Source organism: Filicampus tigris, chromosome 7 (assembly GCF_054856515.1).
Source record: "Filicampus tigris isolate MCC_2025a chromosome 7, RoL_Ftig_1.0, whole genome shotgun sequence".
In the NCBI taxonomy this organism is placed as follows: Eukaryota; Metazoa; Chordata; class Actinopteri; order Syngnathiformes; family Syngnathidae; genus Filicampus; species Filicampus tigris.
In genome coordinates, this window is record NC_141223.1 from 13,296,359 (window position 1) to 13,313,744 (window position 17,386).

At 43.2% G+C, this 17,386-nt stretch overlaps 1 protein-coding gene across 1 annotated transcript in view; it reads right to left on the reverse strand.

Moving 5' to 3' along the window:
• Positions 1-17,386, reverse strand: part of gbe1b (glucan (1,4-alpha-), branching enzyme 1b) — a 100,955-nt gene that overhangs the window by 8,788 nt on the left and 74,781 nt on the right. The window contains exons 13-14 of the mRNA XM_086036427.1: positions 11,244-11,428; positions 5,220-5,350 (exon numbers count right to left, since the gene is read on the reverse strand). Of these exons, the coding sequence (XP_085892553.1) occupies positions 5,220-5,350; positions 11,244-11,428 (316 nt within the window). The remainder of the gene's footprint in view (positions 1-5,219; positions 5,351-11,243; positions 11,429-17,386) is intronic.

A 17,386-nucleotide genomic window follows, 5' to 3' on the forward strand; every position in this document is an offset into this window, starting at 1 on the left:
AATCCAATTTGTGCTGCTCGAAGCGGCGACAAAACAAGCGCAATCAAGAAGACGAGTTCAAAGGAGGGCCCGTTCGGAGTGTCCATCTCTACGTGAAGGACGCTAGGATAAAGATGACAGGGAGGCAGCAAAGAGGGATGAAGATGGGATCCAGTGCGCACTTATCAGCCCGTCTAAAACCAATTCACTGGGCTGAATGTCATTGAAAAGTGCTTTTTGTACTTTCAACGCATGAGACTCTCCAGCAAGTCCTTGTGCGCCTGACTCTTGACTGGCGCCACTTAACCACAATGTGACGTTGGTTCCGCTTGTATTATGCGCATTATCCAAGTTTCTAGAGTTCACGGTAATATTCTGAACATGTCACCGTTTAAGAGACATATTTCTGAAATGTTCATTTGCTTGGTCTAAACAAGAAGTCCACTGATGTTTGTATGATACGATGACTAGGGATGGGAATTGATGAGTTTAGCGATTCTCATTCCGTATCGATACGAACTGATCAGATTCCTTACCGATTTTCTTGTTAAATCGTATGCAGGGGCGAACAAGCGGGGTGGGGGGAAACTGGGGCAGCCCTGGGCATTCAGCTGAGGAGGTCATCCACGCCCCACCTGCCCCGATGAAAAGCAGCAAACTGTCTTTTTACAGGCAATACAACGGACGCATGTCAACCACAAAAATCGACAGCTAAAGACGACATTACCAGTTTTCGATTCCAAATAATGACGCATGACAGGACTTTGGAGGTAGACAAACCCCCCACCTATTCGCTGTCCCAAAATCACCAATTCGTATATTTTTACTGGAACCTATCCTCTGGTTTGTCCTCTCTCTACAATGTACTATGATAACACAAGATGGCGCCAAGAACCCTGTCTAAATAAGAGTTGGTCTCGAGGAGTTTGATGTGGTACATCTTAACTGAGAGATGTAGATTTGTATGTCAGGGAGAGCCTACGATGTTCGTGTTAGTTGTAAATTTAAGCTGTTTTGATTCATTTGTTTATAATATTTATTTAGACTTGCGACCTTAAAACCATGGTATGAATGCTATCTGACACATTTTGATATTTAGTGAAAATGTACAACCAATGTTGTGAAGGGATTCCAAAATGAACAAAAAAGTCTTTCAAACAATATCCAAACCTTGGTCACGAGCTAAGTTGTCCAATATTGTGCTGTACGTCCATCAAAACATATCATTCACTCTTACAAACACACCAATCACGTTCCAGTTGAATGTGGTTTTAAATGGACGACTACGTGTATTTCAAACAGCAGCAACATGAGTTCGGCTAAACGCCGCGCACGTTGGAACAGATTGCCGTTTGATATACTGCCAAGCAACAGGCACCTGCCATTGTGCCAGCTTGTCACTCTCGCTCACTGTCAGAGAAAAATGTCACACTGTGAGCCCTGACACTAACTCATTTTTATGGGGGACAAATTTGCGCTGTGCTGCACTTAACCACCATCATTTATTGGGGCTGCTATTATTCCAATCGTCGCTGTCCTGTGAAAAACCTTTTATTTTTTAAAAATGTTATACATATACACGCGCCCACGCACACACACAAAAAGTGAGGATGTAGACAAAGGCCAAGACAAAGAGACATTTTCTGTGTCTGTGCGGGAAGGAAGACGAGCTGATGAAGAACTAAATTCCTGTCTCGTTCTGCAATCACGCTCCTGGCCGGATTGTTTTCCAGTCATCAATGGCTGCAATCACACCGCCCAAACTTGGCTCTCCTCACAGTTTATTGGACAAAATCAATAAGAATTCCTCCATCTTGGCCTTTTATTCACATTCATTGATAGGAATACTTTGCAGCCCGACTGCACCCATCTGCAGCTGCTAACAAAGACATAATCCCTCAAAAGTCCAACCACCAATTTGAGGAGGACAAATAGGAGGTAAATACAGAGCGCCTGTAATTATCCTAACGGGGCCTCGCTTGGCCGTTTCCACCACGCGACGCACACTGACATCAGTGTGGTTCACCATTTCCAATCAGGTAGCTAGATGTGGGTAAAGACACAAAACTGCCAGTATTAAACCTTCCAGTTATGTAAATTGCAGATGAAACACTCACCACTTATCCACGCTTTGTGTTTGTGTGTTAAATTGTCTTTTATGCCCCAAATTATTAAGCCTTCTAACAGGAAAGTCGGAACTGAATATAGCATCAAATTCACCCACAAAAAATATTCACTTTGCCTATACAGTGGTACCTTGACTTTAAAGAACCAAAACTTTGGTTTTCTAAGTTCCGAGCCATCCTTTTTTTTCATTTGTGGAGCAAGCCAAAAGGTGAGCTTCAGATATGCAGCTGCTGGACCGAAATTCATTTCTTTTTGTTCAGCCACTTATAGAACGGGACAAACAGTCCAATACTCACGCGCAAGGAGCTGCTGTAGGACACAACTCACGGCCCGACGCTCACATGCAGACTAAGGCCTTCAATACACACATTCAACACACGGATACTATACAGTAGTAGCTACAGTAATTACACACGTCATAAAAGCCGGTTTATTCCTTTACATTCTCTTGTATTATATTTTCAGAAAAAGAGCTATTTTCCTTTATTATAAACATAAAGTACTTTTTTTCCCCGTGGTCTGAAACGCTAAATTCGTCACTCTATGTGACCACTGCATCAATAGTTGAAACTGTAAATATACCAAACACTATAATCCCAAATCAATTGCAGGAAAGCCTCCGTCTTGACTTCTTCAGCTAACAACCAAGGCTAAACTCGGCTCTGCCCCAACTTACAAAGATCTTACAACAGCCGAGATGCAACACTTGAAGATACTGTACGTTCTTGACAGCAATTACTACTTTACTTTTGGCCAGGGCTTTGGTGCCATCTTGTGGCATTTTTTAAGCATTGCAGGAAATAGCACAAACGTGCAAATATGGTAGGCCAAGAATAGGTTCCACAGGAAAAAAAAAACACAAATAGGCGATTTGGAAATAGCAAAATGCAAATGGCGGAGGTTTCTCTGTACATACTGTATACTCACACGTTTAGACAAGGCCGCCCCCTAAAAAACAGGCTAATATCGTCTGGAAATAAATATTCCGGTGGAAACTTAATGAAAGCAATTGACAGACACGTTATTAAGACACCTGTGAACGTTTTTCAAATTGTGGAAAAAGTGCGCCATGTCTGCTTTTGGCCTGTGGTTGAAAACAACGCAGCGGAGTCAAGCATGAGTGGCTCGGGTCAGCCTTGAGCGGCCATTATTTTCAACCCCGTGACCATGTCAGGCCTCGTGCAGCGCGCAGGAAAGTTTGAACGCGTGACAGGCGCCCTGTAATGAAAAAGCACTTGGCGCTCGTTCAGCCCGTCCGTGTTTACCTCGGCTGCCTTTGAGTGGCACTTTCATCTGTCTTCGCCCCTAATTGGATCCTCGGCACACGTTCCCCGTCGGAGCATCTGCATCTCGCAACACCTTCAGACATACACCCCCCCCCCCCCCCCCCAAAACACACAGTCTTGCTCACTCTCTCTCTTTTCTCTCTCTCACACGCACACACACACACATTTTCAGTCAGATTCAACTATGTGTTTACGTCTGTGTTGTATAATGACAGCAGTCGGGATCGGAGGCCTCTGCTTAAAACATCAAAAAGCGAGCAGCGAGGCGATTGTGCCGCGCCCCGGTTTCACCCCGTCAAGAGAGGTTGCAATTACGCCGCATCAAACACGCTCTCGATTAGCGCTCGATATTAAGAGATTAGCAGCTGCTGCTGTTCTTCCCACCACCCCCCTTCCCCATCTGCAAATAAACACCACGGCCATGTTTGCCTCCTGCTGCGTCGCTTTTATTTTTATCCTTGGCATGCCTTTTGTCTCTTATAATAAGCGACGTAACACACTCCAAACTAAATATGGATCTAAACATGCAATCCACTTTAATAACTGACAAACAATTTATACAATAAAAGCCGTGACTTGCACTAATGTGTCCCATTGAAAGGCTCTAAAGTGGATGCAAGCTATTCCAATTATTCAAAACCAAAAGGTTTCTTCGTCTGGCATCGCAAATGGAACCCTTAAAGTTGAATAATTTGCCTTATAAATTGTAATTGTAAATTGTTTAAAGTTCCATCCACATCTGCGACAACCAAAGCTCAATTATTCAAAATCTGTAACATTCCATTTGTAATGTAGTGTTGCTATTAGTGTTGTAATACCACTTTTTGGCCCCCAATACCGATTCCACTACCTGACTGGCTAGCGGAATCGATACCTCTCCGTCTAAAAAATCCAAATATCACCACAATTTTTTTTGTAATTCGAAAGAGTTGCATACTTACTTGAATCTAAAACCATTCATATTTAAATCATCACTTGTGAAGTATCTGTAGTAACATATACACACAGAATACATGGCTGTAGAATAAACAGCCTATTTTCATTGCTCTTAGTGCTGGTGAGAGTGAGACATGGGCCACTTTAATCACACAAATGTGCATTTGTAACAAAACAAGGTGCAACATTTGTACATCTAAAATATATTCAGTGATTCTTATAGACCCCCACTGTGTGACATCACATTTATGTGCTGTGTGCAGCCTGAGGGCAGGCGGGCGAGTGAGTGAGATAACAGAAGCAAAATAGTTGCTAAGTCCGTTATGTGTTTCTAAAAATGGTTAACACCTGTGCTGTTTATGGTTGTTCTAATCGGTCAACTTGAGATTTTCTTTTGTGATACCGGCAAGTGATTCAAAACCGGGGGTGAAAAAAAAAAGTTGTTTTTTAAAAATGACGAGCACAACGGCACTCAAATCGTCAACGTGACTACTTAACACCATCACAACATACAAGGATATCCTCAGATCACTTTATATCGCTTACTGTTTTCTTTTACCTTTTCACTCAATCACAATCGGATTCTGTTTGCTAGTTTATGTCCATTTGTTAGCAGCTGAGGGATGGGCATTCTTTTATTTTCCATATCTTTCCTGATTTTTCAGGAGTGGATTTTCTGACAGTTTCAGTAAAGCTCTTGGAGCCCAAGGAAACAGTTTAGCGCGACCTCGCCCTGGGTTTGCTAAAAGGCTTTGATCGAATATTCCCATCACGTCATTTTTCACGAGAATCGGCCAAACATGATCGGTGCCCGATCGATCGATCGGAGCATCCCTAATTAGAAACGAACAAAATTCTCACTACCCACAACCCGAGAGCTCAAAAGGATACTTTCCTGGTGCCTGCACGGCAACCTTGTAGTGCTGGAAGCTTTTGCTGGGGTGGAAGTTGAAGATGAAGAGCACGTTGGCCCTGTCAAACACGATGACCTTGTCCTCCTGGTGCTTGGCGCTCACAAAGGCCTGCAGGGGAGGCAGTGGGGACAAGAGCGCACGCCATGAATAGTCATCTTTCTCTGCTAGGCGTGGATATAGAGGATTACAACGCGGCGCGCTATGTATCAGTGAGACACATGTTTCCGGATTCCAGGTGGCGGGCATCTCAGCGGAGGTGAGCGCTTGTCAGTTGGGTTCAGCGGCGCGCGGTAAAGTGCGACTGGACTAATGCGAATGTTTCATTAATGGGCATGATCAATGTCAAACGGACGCATATCCCCTGGAGAATGGAATGACATCCAAAACAGGTCTGAAAGTGTTTTAAAGGAGAGACTCAATGCGTTTTTTGTTTTGTTTCGTTTGTTAGAGCCCAACCGACATGGGACAAAGGACACAGACTCACGCATACACACTCATGATCACACAAAAGCAACACAAAACCCTATCTTTCAACGCCTTCATTGGCTTCCCCCAATTCCTGTTCTTCCTCTATTATGGCGTAGCTGCAGAATTGAATGTGGTGACACCCTGTTGGCTGCGAAGATTGCCCTCTGCAGGTGGACTCTGATGTTCCCCCCGACACTCCCTCACCGCACCTCCACATATGCTGGTCTGTGTGACGTGTATTCATTTATGCCTGTTCGCACTATTATGAATTCCACTGGAGTTCTAGGCAGGAAATGCCCCGCTGCAATATGATTGGCTGCTACATAAAGGCAGTAAATCAAGTGTGAGGCAAGTACTATATGAAGTGGCCCTTGCACTGCCTGTAGGTGGCCAAGGCGCACAGCAGAATGAGCAGCACAATGTGCATTGAATTGAATAAGAAAGACAAAAACTGTTGAATTATTTAATTATGTCAATACTGTATATCTATTCCACAAAAGTGCAACTTACACAACGTTGAAATGCTATAATATGTTCTCTAAAACCCATTTTGGGAAATAAGCAGCTATATAATGATTTGCGCGTTAGTTTAATTTCACTCTTAATAGTTGGGCAGACACTCCCGAGAGCCAAACATTCATAAACAAACAATTAAAAAGTTAACTTCCCATAACTGGTCCTTAAAGTGACAAAAGTGAAGGGGACATAAGCAGCCTTTCTCCCAGTGGGTCGCACAACAATGTATGAGTGAGCAAAAACGCGTTCTTTGTGATTCATTCATTACTTGTGTTGTGCGGGTCTATTGAATTTGGACGTTTTAAACGTGAGTGAAAAGTTAGGTCCTTCAATTAAAATCTGAACATTGATGCAGATGAGTATTGAAAACACTATATATAAAACTGACTCAGGTTCTGTTCCCCAAAACTGCATTCAAACATTATCGCAACACATTTAATCGCATATCTGTAGTGGCAGTATACAATGACATGGTCTTTTACCTCCTTCACTGTCAAAATTTCAGGACAACAAACTTGAGGTCATTTTAAGTTGTGCAGTTCAACTAAATGTTTTAAGTTTTCCTGTTGTGAAAGTTGGCTTTCCTGTATTTCACAACAAAGAAAAAAAGAGTTTACAGAACGGTTGTCTCTTTTATGGAACCCCAACTTAAAGATATAAGTAAAAACAATGTGCTTGCTTTGTTGCTCTAAAATTGTTGCCATAGATGTCATTAACTTATGTTTTTAAGTATTTCCAGCTCCAATTACTGTCTTGGACCCCCCCCAAAAAAAGTTGTGTTTTTTAGACTGTTCAGAATGTCATCTTTCATCTGCACATATGGATGGAATGACTATGAGGTAAATTTACATTCATTTAGGCAGTTTGTACTGCCTATCACTGTTAGGGAATGTTTTTCTGCAATTCGTACTGCTTATCAAAAGTCTGCAGCATTTCTTTAAAAGCTGTTTTTCTCAACAGTGTTGAAAAGCTGCATCTCTTTCGCTATAAAGTTGCTAAAATGCGAATACGATCTGTGCTATAAAGTTGCTAAAGATGCTAATACTATCTGTGCTATAAAGTTACTGAAGACGCTATTACTACTGTATCTGTGATCGTGCCGCATTTTGTGTTGTCACGTTTATATTTGTGTCAACATTAAAATGGACGTATTACAGAGTGATGATGTAAGACAAGAAAGCTGAATTTGCAAAGAAAGAACTTGAACTAAAAGTGGTAAAGTCCAAATTAGAAGCAGAACTCGACCTGTTAGCAAAAGAAGGTGAAGCTGAAGCCATAGCCATTGAAGCAGCAGTTTTGGAGTCTGCTGCCGCTGGGCTTAACACTTCTGGTAGTCAAGGAACAGGACTCCCACCTCTGGAAACGCAAAGCCCGCTCGAACGAACGGAAGAATATGTACAGAGACATAGTCCACACAATGAACCACCTAAAGCCTTTTCATAAACCAATAATCCCGGAAGAGACAATACATTCAGTTCATCCAAGAGATTCAAGAGTGTCACGTGTTCTGCTCACATCATCACGGGACAATCAGACCCCTAGACCTTCAGAAGATGGTCGTGATAACCCCAAATATTCATTTGTCAGAAAGATAGAGATAAGCCACATTCATCAAATTACCAGCAAAGCAAAAGTTATGTTTCTCCTGCTGTTACACTGCTTCTCTTGTGGTGATTCTCAGTATTACCCCCCTGCCCAACATAATTCCAGTGACACTAATGATCTTGCAAAGTATTTAGTGAAGAGCCACTTACTCACATCAGAACTCAGCAAGTTTGACGATAGACCAGAAAACTATCTGTCTTGGAAATCATTGTTTCTCAATGCAATTAGGACACTTGATCTTAACGTAACAGAAGAAATTGATCTCCTGATAAAGTCACTCAGGCCTGAGTTCAGAAAACTTGCTCAATGTACTAAAGCAGAAAATATAAACAAACCAATGGTGGCAGTAGAGCTTATGTGGGGGAGACTAGAACAAGAGTAGGGGGTCTCCAGAAGCTAGAGAGGGCGGTCTCTTCACAAAACTGGACCATTTTCCCAAAATAGGGCAGGAAGATAGTCGTAAACTAAGAGAACTCAGCGACTTGCTGTTGGAGATCAATTCCGCCAAATAAGAAGGATATTTGCACGGTCTCACTTGCCTCGACACTACAAGAGGGATTGCTTCCGTTTTGGCTACAGGACAAGTGGATGGAGGGTTCACGTTCCAAGCTCCAAAACAAGGTGACTTTTCTCCCATTCACATTCTTTTTGGATTTTATTGAAACACAAGCAAAGGCACGCAACGACCTGAGTTTCAATCTGCAGACGTTGGTCACCACTGGAGTTAAAAAAGGTATGTTGAGAGTATAAGTAACAATCGCCGAACAGTCTCAGTGCACAAAACAATTGTTACTGCGTCACCTGACGAAGGACCAGACAAACGCTGTCCTGTGCATAATAAACCACATGCCTTACAACAATGCAGAAGCTTCAGGGAGAAACCTTGAGCATACTAAAGCAACACAGAATCTGTTTTAAGTGCTGTTCATCCAACACACGTGGCTCGTAATTGTGAAGTAGAAGTCAAGTGTTCAGAAAGCAACAGTGATAAGCACCCAACCGCCTTGCACTACGATGCGCCTCATCCTCCCGAATTCCGCCAACCTCCGGCAGATCACGGCGGGGAGAGTCAAGAAGGACAGGAGGAAACAGTTGTTTCAAGTTGTACTGAGGTGTGTGGAAAGGGATTCACCGGAAAGTCGTGCTCGAAAATATGCCTTGTCAATGTCTATCCTGCCAGTGACCCTAGTATGAGCAAAAGAATGTCAGCTATGCTCGACGACCAAGTAATGTATCGCTTGCACGCTCTGAGTTTTTTGACTTGTTTAAAGTCCAAGGTAATGCAGTACCTTATACCCTCCAAACATGTCGTGGTACAGGCCTTACTGATGGAAGAAGAGCTTCTGGCTACATGATTGAGTCCATAGATGGTGTTCTTGCTATACACTTACCCATATTAATTGAGTCCAACATGATACCCAACAAAAGAAATGTAATCTTTTTGCTCTGTAGGCCAGTACTAGTCCGACTAGCTGTCCCGGATGCTAGCGAGTGCTAGCATGTCTTCATTTCTCTCTCTCTCGATCAGCATCAGCACCGGAAAGAAAAATACAAAAAGTCAGAGAGAAGCGTTGGAGACGCGAATGCACGTTATTCAACTAAAGCCTCGAGCTGTCACAAGTATGAGAGCCGTTTTGGAGACCTAACACAAAAGGGAAACAAGGGTCCATTCATCCCTGCTTGTAGCTTTCGTCATGATTCTTTTGATGAATGAACGAATGAAGTTCACCTCAACTCTAATAAGTGAAGTAATTTGAAGTTTGTGCATCAGCAAGAAAACCCAGTCAGATGATGACTTCAGTGCAACTTTTCCCTACTTCAGTACCAAGCGCCTGGGAAATAAAAGTAGATGACTCGCAATCGATATAAAGGATGGAAAAAATGTCGGCGGAGCGGCAGACATGATTGTAATTATTGGCGTTGGAGTTGGCATCGGAGGAGGACGATGATGGCGGCGGTCAGGACAGTAACAAGGTGAAGAGGGTCTCTCGCACGACAACACACTCGCCGCGAATCAATTACGCACACTCACACCTAATCCCGATCAATTTACTCTGCGTTTACATCATCTCACTAGTGCAGAGAAGCACTCAGCTAAGTGTCGCTATTAATTGAAGAGCCACGACGAAGGATGAGAGCCACATCTGAGCGAGAGGGAAACCTCGCTAAGGTGAACTTGACTGCCATTTATTTTCATCTCTCTGGAAGAACTGGGCAATCACTTGTCCTGAGAAATACATTAAGTTGGTGGTGGGTATAAATATTATTTAAGTAAAAATATATAAACATTTCCTAAAGTGTCCGCCCACTCTATCTCTCAGGGTATACCCTTAACTCTTGGACCTCATCAAGCATTTTTTTCTTTAAGTGGAAGTCCAGTCAAAAATGTACTTTTCAGTAATATATTCAGTGTGCCCCCACTAGTCGAAACATTGTATTTTGATTAATATTGCATTGGTGGAATAAAAATTAGAGCGAGGAATCCACCCATTTTCAGCCATCTCGAGACACAGCCATTTTGACATAATACCGCTCCCTGCTGTAGACTGGACTGGACGTCAGAAAGTGCCCTGGGGCTTGCATTGCAAATGTCACGCCTCACCTGTTTTATGGGTCAAGTGACATTTGCAATGTTTTTGTCAAAAATAGATAGCTGTAATGCTTCAGTGCAGAATTAATTGGTCAACCAAGAACATTTGCATGCATTTTTATTTTCGCATATTACACTAGTTAGTTGGCTCATAATTTTATTCAAGCATCATTCATGGCTCTGAGTCCTATGCAAAAGAGTTTTGGAAGATAATTTTGTGAAATATTGAAGGCCTTTTGTCTGCCAATGCATAATAAATTAGCCTTTTGAATTAAACATTTTAAATTAGTAATTGAATATGGCTTTGGGGTGTGGCTGTGTTGATGTTGCTGTGCAACGGTATATGACCTGTTAAGATCATGAATGCAAGTATGTAGGTTAGTGTGTATTGTACTGTAATTGTTAAGGTATTCCAGGATTGTGCTTTTTTATCATCCTTGATGTGGGTATAACCTGTTAACCACTGTAATGTGTGTCGCCCCGGTTTGTATGCTAAGCTGCCAATTGTAAACTGCAGGACCAATTGATTATCCATGACTAATTTCCCTTTGGGGACAATAAAGTATATGAAATGAAAAATGAAATTAAATGATGGTAATGTAAGGTATAATGCCAACTTCAGCAATGTAGTGTTTGGTCACTCAAGCAAGATGGCGTTGGTAGTGACTTTTCAGATGCGAGGATTCCGACAAACAGCAACCATATGTCACAACAGATTCTGGCACACGCGTGAGCCAACGCTTGCCAATCAATTTTTCCAATGATGTAAGATGCTGTTGGTTATAAATATTTGAAAAAAAAAAAAGTATCCCATTTCCTTACCGGCGGGGCGGCCAGCCAGCCGTACTTGTCTTCAGTGCAGTTCATGTCACGGTCGAAGTTGTAGAGCTGACGGTAGCGCAGATGCATCATGTCCAGCAGGTTGAACTGCCGTCGGGCAAAGTGGTAACTCTCGTTGTTGCCCTCTCGGGGGAAATCCAGCCACTCGGGGTGACCGAACTCGTTCCCTGCAGCGCACGGACAAAAATAGAGCGTGAAGCGTCACTGTCGATTAGCATTGGTACTGCTATTTGAGGCTCTTTTCAAGTTGCAAACAGTCCATGACCTGTACAGAATCCCAGTGGAGCGTCTCGCTTTTTATGTTCAAAGCTTTTATTTCTGCTTCCTATTTGACAGCAACCTGCCCCCAAGCACTTCCTGTTCCTGCTCGATTTGGACAGCTGATAAAAATCAAGAACTAGCCTGTGTGACTGTACCTAGATTACCAACATTTTAGTAGACCTACATGCATTAATGTTTTATGTTGAAGCAGTTTTTTTAGATAATAGTTAGTTCTTCCGGTACAATTGTGTTAAAAACTAGATACAATATTTGTACTTCTTGTACATAATACTACTACTACAGGGGAAAAACTGCTGTTCCTAGGTCATACAGTGGTACCTCTACTTACGAACGTCTCTCCATACGAAATTTTCAAGTTACGAAACGCCTCAACAGGAAAATATTGCCTCTTGTTACGAAAGAAAGTTCAGGATACGAAAGGTAAAAATACAGTATGGGCTGCTACTCGCAGCTCCAGAGTTTCCTCAACGCAGCATACTCATAACTGCATAGCTGCCATTGGCTATTACCTAGCATCTTCCTGGCATCCCATTGGACCTCTACCGTATGTGTCCCATTGGACCTCTACCGTATGTGTGTAGATAGACAGGTAGATAGATATATATGTGATAGACATGTCTATGCAGTCCTCGTCATTCGCCCCTGGGGCCATGAGGTGTTCCGATAGTTTTACGTAAATTAGAAACGAGGAAAAGAAAAAAAGGAGAAAATCTTTTTTTTTTTTGTCCATACAAACAAAGCAAGAGATATTAGAAAAGTATGAAAAAGGGATGCTTTTGGTTGATCTCGCCAAAGAATATGACCGTAATGTATCGACAGTTGCCACGTTATTAAATCAGTTCTTTACAAAACGCCAGGCAAAAAACACTTCTGAGAGAGAACATGAACCAAAGAGGGCAAAAAGCGATGTGAACAGCAATTAAAAGGTAAACGACACATCAATAAAATCATTTTTATTCTTTACTCTATTCTTTGTTTTTTACATTATGCACAACTCTCATGTATTGCGCAATAATCTAATTGTAACATGTATTTATTGCATGTTTTGATGCATTTTTATGCTTTACAAAACATTTATGTCTGAATATTGGGGGGCTTGGAACGGATTAGGGCATTTACATGGAAAACGCGTCTCTACTTACAAAGTGTTCTACTTTAGAAATTTCTTACAGAACCAATTAATTTCGTAAGTAGAGGTACCACTGTATTTAATAACGGTCTTTCATGTGTCATGTGTCATCTTCCAAAGCGCTTATCCTATACAGGGTCGCGGGGAGGTGCTGGAGCCTATCCCAGCCGCCAATGGGCGAAGGCAGACTACACCCCGAACTGGTCGCCAGCCAGTCGCAGGGCACACACAGACACCGTCACTGAGCGGGAATCGATCCCACGCTGCCCGCACACAACTCAGGCGTGTGTACCACTACACTATCAGTGACTTACGGTCTTTCATTCCAATGGGAATCATCGTTGAACAAAATCTCATAATGCATTTAGCTCTTGATCTAAGATTCCACTGTCCTGTATTTGCTTCTTGAAAGTCAACAAATGTTACGAAGGTGCTGACCAACATTCCAAGTGGTCAGTCAATCAGCTTGGGTGTAAACCTGGACAAATCCCGCGGGAACGTTCGGCGGGATAAGAGCCGCGTTGCCGCTTTCCCGTCACAGTGAGAGATGAGTTAATGAATCCATCAGTGGATGTCACATCAACATCATAAAACAACAGCCAGCTATAATTGAATTCCCGGCTGAGGTGACGAGGCACGTGCAGCCGGATGAAGCCGCGCGACAACACAATAAATGCTGGTTGTTTATCCCCACCTTCAAGAATAAAAAAACGGTCAGGGTAATAGGACGAAGCATACGAAAGAAAGATTGACAGCAGACACTAATGAAATTCATTATGTGGCTGTTAAAGGAGTAGCAAACAATAAGTGCCGGCCTGTCAGCACTGCAATGCAGCAAGCTTAAGAATAAAGCAGCAAATAAGAGACATTATTTGAGTCATTAGTTATGCCAAAAATGTCTTTTTCCTATATCAGTGTTATGCGCAAAAGGAATCGCTGCAGAAAGTGGTGGTGGTGGCCGACGATGACCTGCGGATTTCCTGGCTTCAGATGTGGCGGCATCCAAAGCATATGAGAGGTGGTAGGGTGGCTGTATGAAAGGGAATGGTTGAAAGTTGGGTACAGGGAACACATCTTGAACCCAAAACCCTAACCTCCCTACCATAACCCAAACCCTACTTTACCCTGAACCTAAACACTAAGGGTCCTATTTTCATGTCCAGCATCCAGCGCAAAGTGCAGTCTACCTGAGCGCATGAGTGGAGTTTTCTTTCTTTTAGTATTTTTCTAGACTTGGAAAGGGGGTGTTTGCGCCATTGTGGGATGGACCCCCACCACCACCCATAATTTTACCGCAGGGTGAGGGGTGCTTCTGAAATATTTTTAGGATAATAATAATAATTTGTTGAATAAATTGATTTTTACAATGATTCCGATGAAGTGCCCCATTCTTTTGTCACATTTATGAATGAAATATGACATCCACCACACGTCCGCGGAGCTCAGAATCTGTTCGTCTGCGCCTCCATCAAATCCACTAAAATCACTCTACATCAACTTACACAACTTAGACTTACTTTTATCTCATCTAAATTCTACTTTTGCCCACCAAATTGCCAGATAGGGCACGGGCGTGCAATAGAATATGCCTGAATGCCTATTGAGGCATAGCGCAGTCTACAAAATTCACAAAAACTAGACTTGCCCCAACATGAAAATGAACATGCGCCCACTTTTACACAGAGCGTACTTTAATTTGTCACCAAATTGTCAGCTACGCTGGGGGTGCACCAGCTCTGGCGGCCGGAAAGCCCAGCGCGGCACAATGCTGTCTGCTTAATTCCCAAACACTGTAAACTAGACTTACCCCGGCAGGAAAATGAAGATGTGCCAGTTTTTATGCCGAGCCTTTCTACGAAAATAGGGCCCTACTGCTAACCCTAAACTGAAACACTAAACACTTACCCTAAACCCAGACCACCAAGCCTTACCCTAAACCCTTACTCCATAAACCCTACCCTGTCAAACTAACTCCCTAACACTAACCTTGACCACAACTCTTAAAACATTAAGATGAATAAAGGCGTGGGCGGAGGTCGAAGTACCTCAGAGAAGTATCAAAGGTGTAACAGAGGTTGGAAGGTGCCTGCGTGAAAGGGCAAACCCTAGCATGGAATCCTAACTACCTAACCTGAACCTAGGCCTAGATAGACCAATCCGACGTCAGCCAATTGTGACCGAAGCTTACCCCAGAGTGGCGTCGGGCCAACTGTCGGCACGTCGTGCTGGCAAAATACACCTCAACGACAGACAGTGACGCTGACCATTAAGGACCTTCTGCGCATGTGCGAGATGTAATACCCAGTCATACCATCGGCGGCGGAAGTCACTTTCCTCGTAGTTAGAAAACGCTAACCGGGAAGCTATTGGCGGAGACGGAATATAAAAAACGTAAACAATGCATTCCGCTACATCTTTCGCTCACGATGAATGCCCACGCAAAGCAAACCCTCACGCTCTTGACACGGTATCGTGCAATATTAACATTGTCAACCCTCGCTTTTGTACTCGGAAGATTAAGATTAAGGCAGCAAAGACGAAATTCTCAAGGCTTTCCAACGCTCACTGTTTACCCGCATTTGTGACTTCCTGTTTTTGCCCCGTGTGCTGATTCGCTAGCTAACAGCCAATCATAGTCACCAAATGTCACGATTTAAGATGCCGATTCAACATGCTGAAACGCCCACCAGACGCTTCCCCACGGGATCCAATGTTACGACGGTGTTCACTACATCAATCAGACGGCACAATCCGACGCCCCGATGCTTCCCGACGTCCAGTCTTAAACCCAACCCTAAAACGATTTGTATGTCGTAAGCCTCTAAACCTAATTGCCTAGATACACCAATCCAACAGTGTCCAACAGTGACAGATGCGTACTCCCTGTGGCTTCGGCCGACTGCCGGCATGTCGCGCTGGAAAAATACACTGCAACGACAGATAGTGACGCTAACCATTAAAGTACCTTCTGGGCAAGGGTGGGATGTAATACCCGTCCATAGCATCGGCGGCAGTAGTCACTAGTCCCCATGGTTAGAAAAAGCCAACCGCTATATTTTCCACTCACGATGAACTCCCATGCAAAGCAAACCTCACACTCTTGACACAGCATTATCCAATGCCTCGTGTGCTGATTCGCTAGCCAACAGCCAATTAGAGTGACCAAATGTGACGACTTACGATGCCCATTCAACATGCGGAAACACTCAACAGACACTTCCCGACGGGATCCGATGTTACGATGGTGTTCGCTAAATCAATCACCGACGCTTCCCAACGTCCGATGTCAGATTAGTCTATCTAGGCCTTAAGTCCATCCATCCATCCATCCATTATCGATACCGCTTCTCCTCACAAGGGTCGCGGGGCTTGCTGGAGCCTATCCCAGCTGTCTTTGGGCAGTAGGCGGGGGACACCCTGAATTGGTTGCCAGCCAACCGCAGGGCACACAGAGACAAACATCCGCACTCACAATCACACCTAGGGGCAATTTAGAGAGTCCAATCAACTTACCATGCATGTTTTTGGAATGTGGGAGGAAACCGGAGTACCCGGAGATAACCCACGCAGGCACAGGGAGAACATGCAAACTCCACACAGGGAGGCCGGGGCCGGGATCGAACCCACGACCTCTGAACTGTGAGGGGGACGTGCTAACCAGTCGACCACCGTGCCGCCCAGGCCTTAATTCCTAACCTCTAATTGTAAACCCTAACCCCCTATAGAAATCTTAAACCTAAACCCCGTAAGTTGAATAAGAATCTATGGTGCGCAATAGAACTTGACCCGAAACCCAAAGACTAACTCTTACCCTAAACAGATAGCGTAAATCACAACTCTCTTAACTCCAATCCTAAATTAAATCCAAACCATAACACTAAATCACCACCCACAAATCTGAATACGAATTCAGGTCAGTACGAGTTAAACTGCTCAGGATCATGCAAACAAGTTTTCCCCCCTTTTATCGTATCACAAGGACGAGTAATAAAATGGATTCGCTGTGCAGATTGATATAGAGCTGCATTAAAGCTTCCCAACTTGTATTTAATCTCCGCTTGAGAGAAACGTATTGGAAGCACCTCTGCCAGGTAATCGTTGCTCTTTCCTCGCCAAACGTTCCTCCCCATACACCTCCATTAATCATAGCCATAATTGCCTTCTTCTTCGACTTCATTGCAGCCGAAATAAACCAAATCCACTCTTATATAAAATCATTTAAAAGTACACAAGGGGGAAATATTTTCTCTGTAGTTAATAAGTGCTCATTGATAAATCCACATCATTATAGTTAGAAGAGTAAATGAGTACCACAAACTTTAAAAAAGATTAAGAGAGCCTTTAAACAAGATTTATTTGCTACAAAATGTAAATGAGATATAATGCTGCAGAAGTTTCTCTATCACACAATAATGTTGTTCCTGTGGTACATAATAGAAACTACTTATCGTCGCTGTCCTATGAAAAACACTTTTGTGGCAATTTTGTCATTTTTTACATAGACTGTAAAATTGCCATGCGCTACAAACACAGCACATTCAATGGCGAGCGATGTTTTGGAATGAGAGGATTTTGAAACACACGAGCCGACAGAAGGGGGGCGTTATTAGACCGTTCATGATTAGTAGTCACTGATTCCTCCGGCTACTGTGACGTCACAGCTTCGGAAAAAGCAGAAGATGAGGGGGCGCGAGATTCAAACGGCAGACGACAC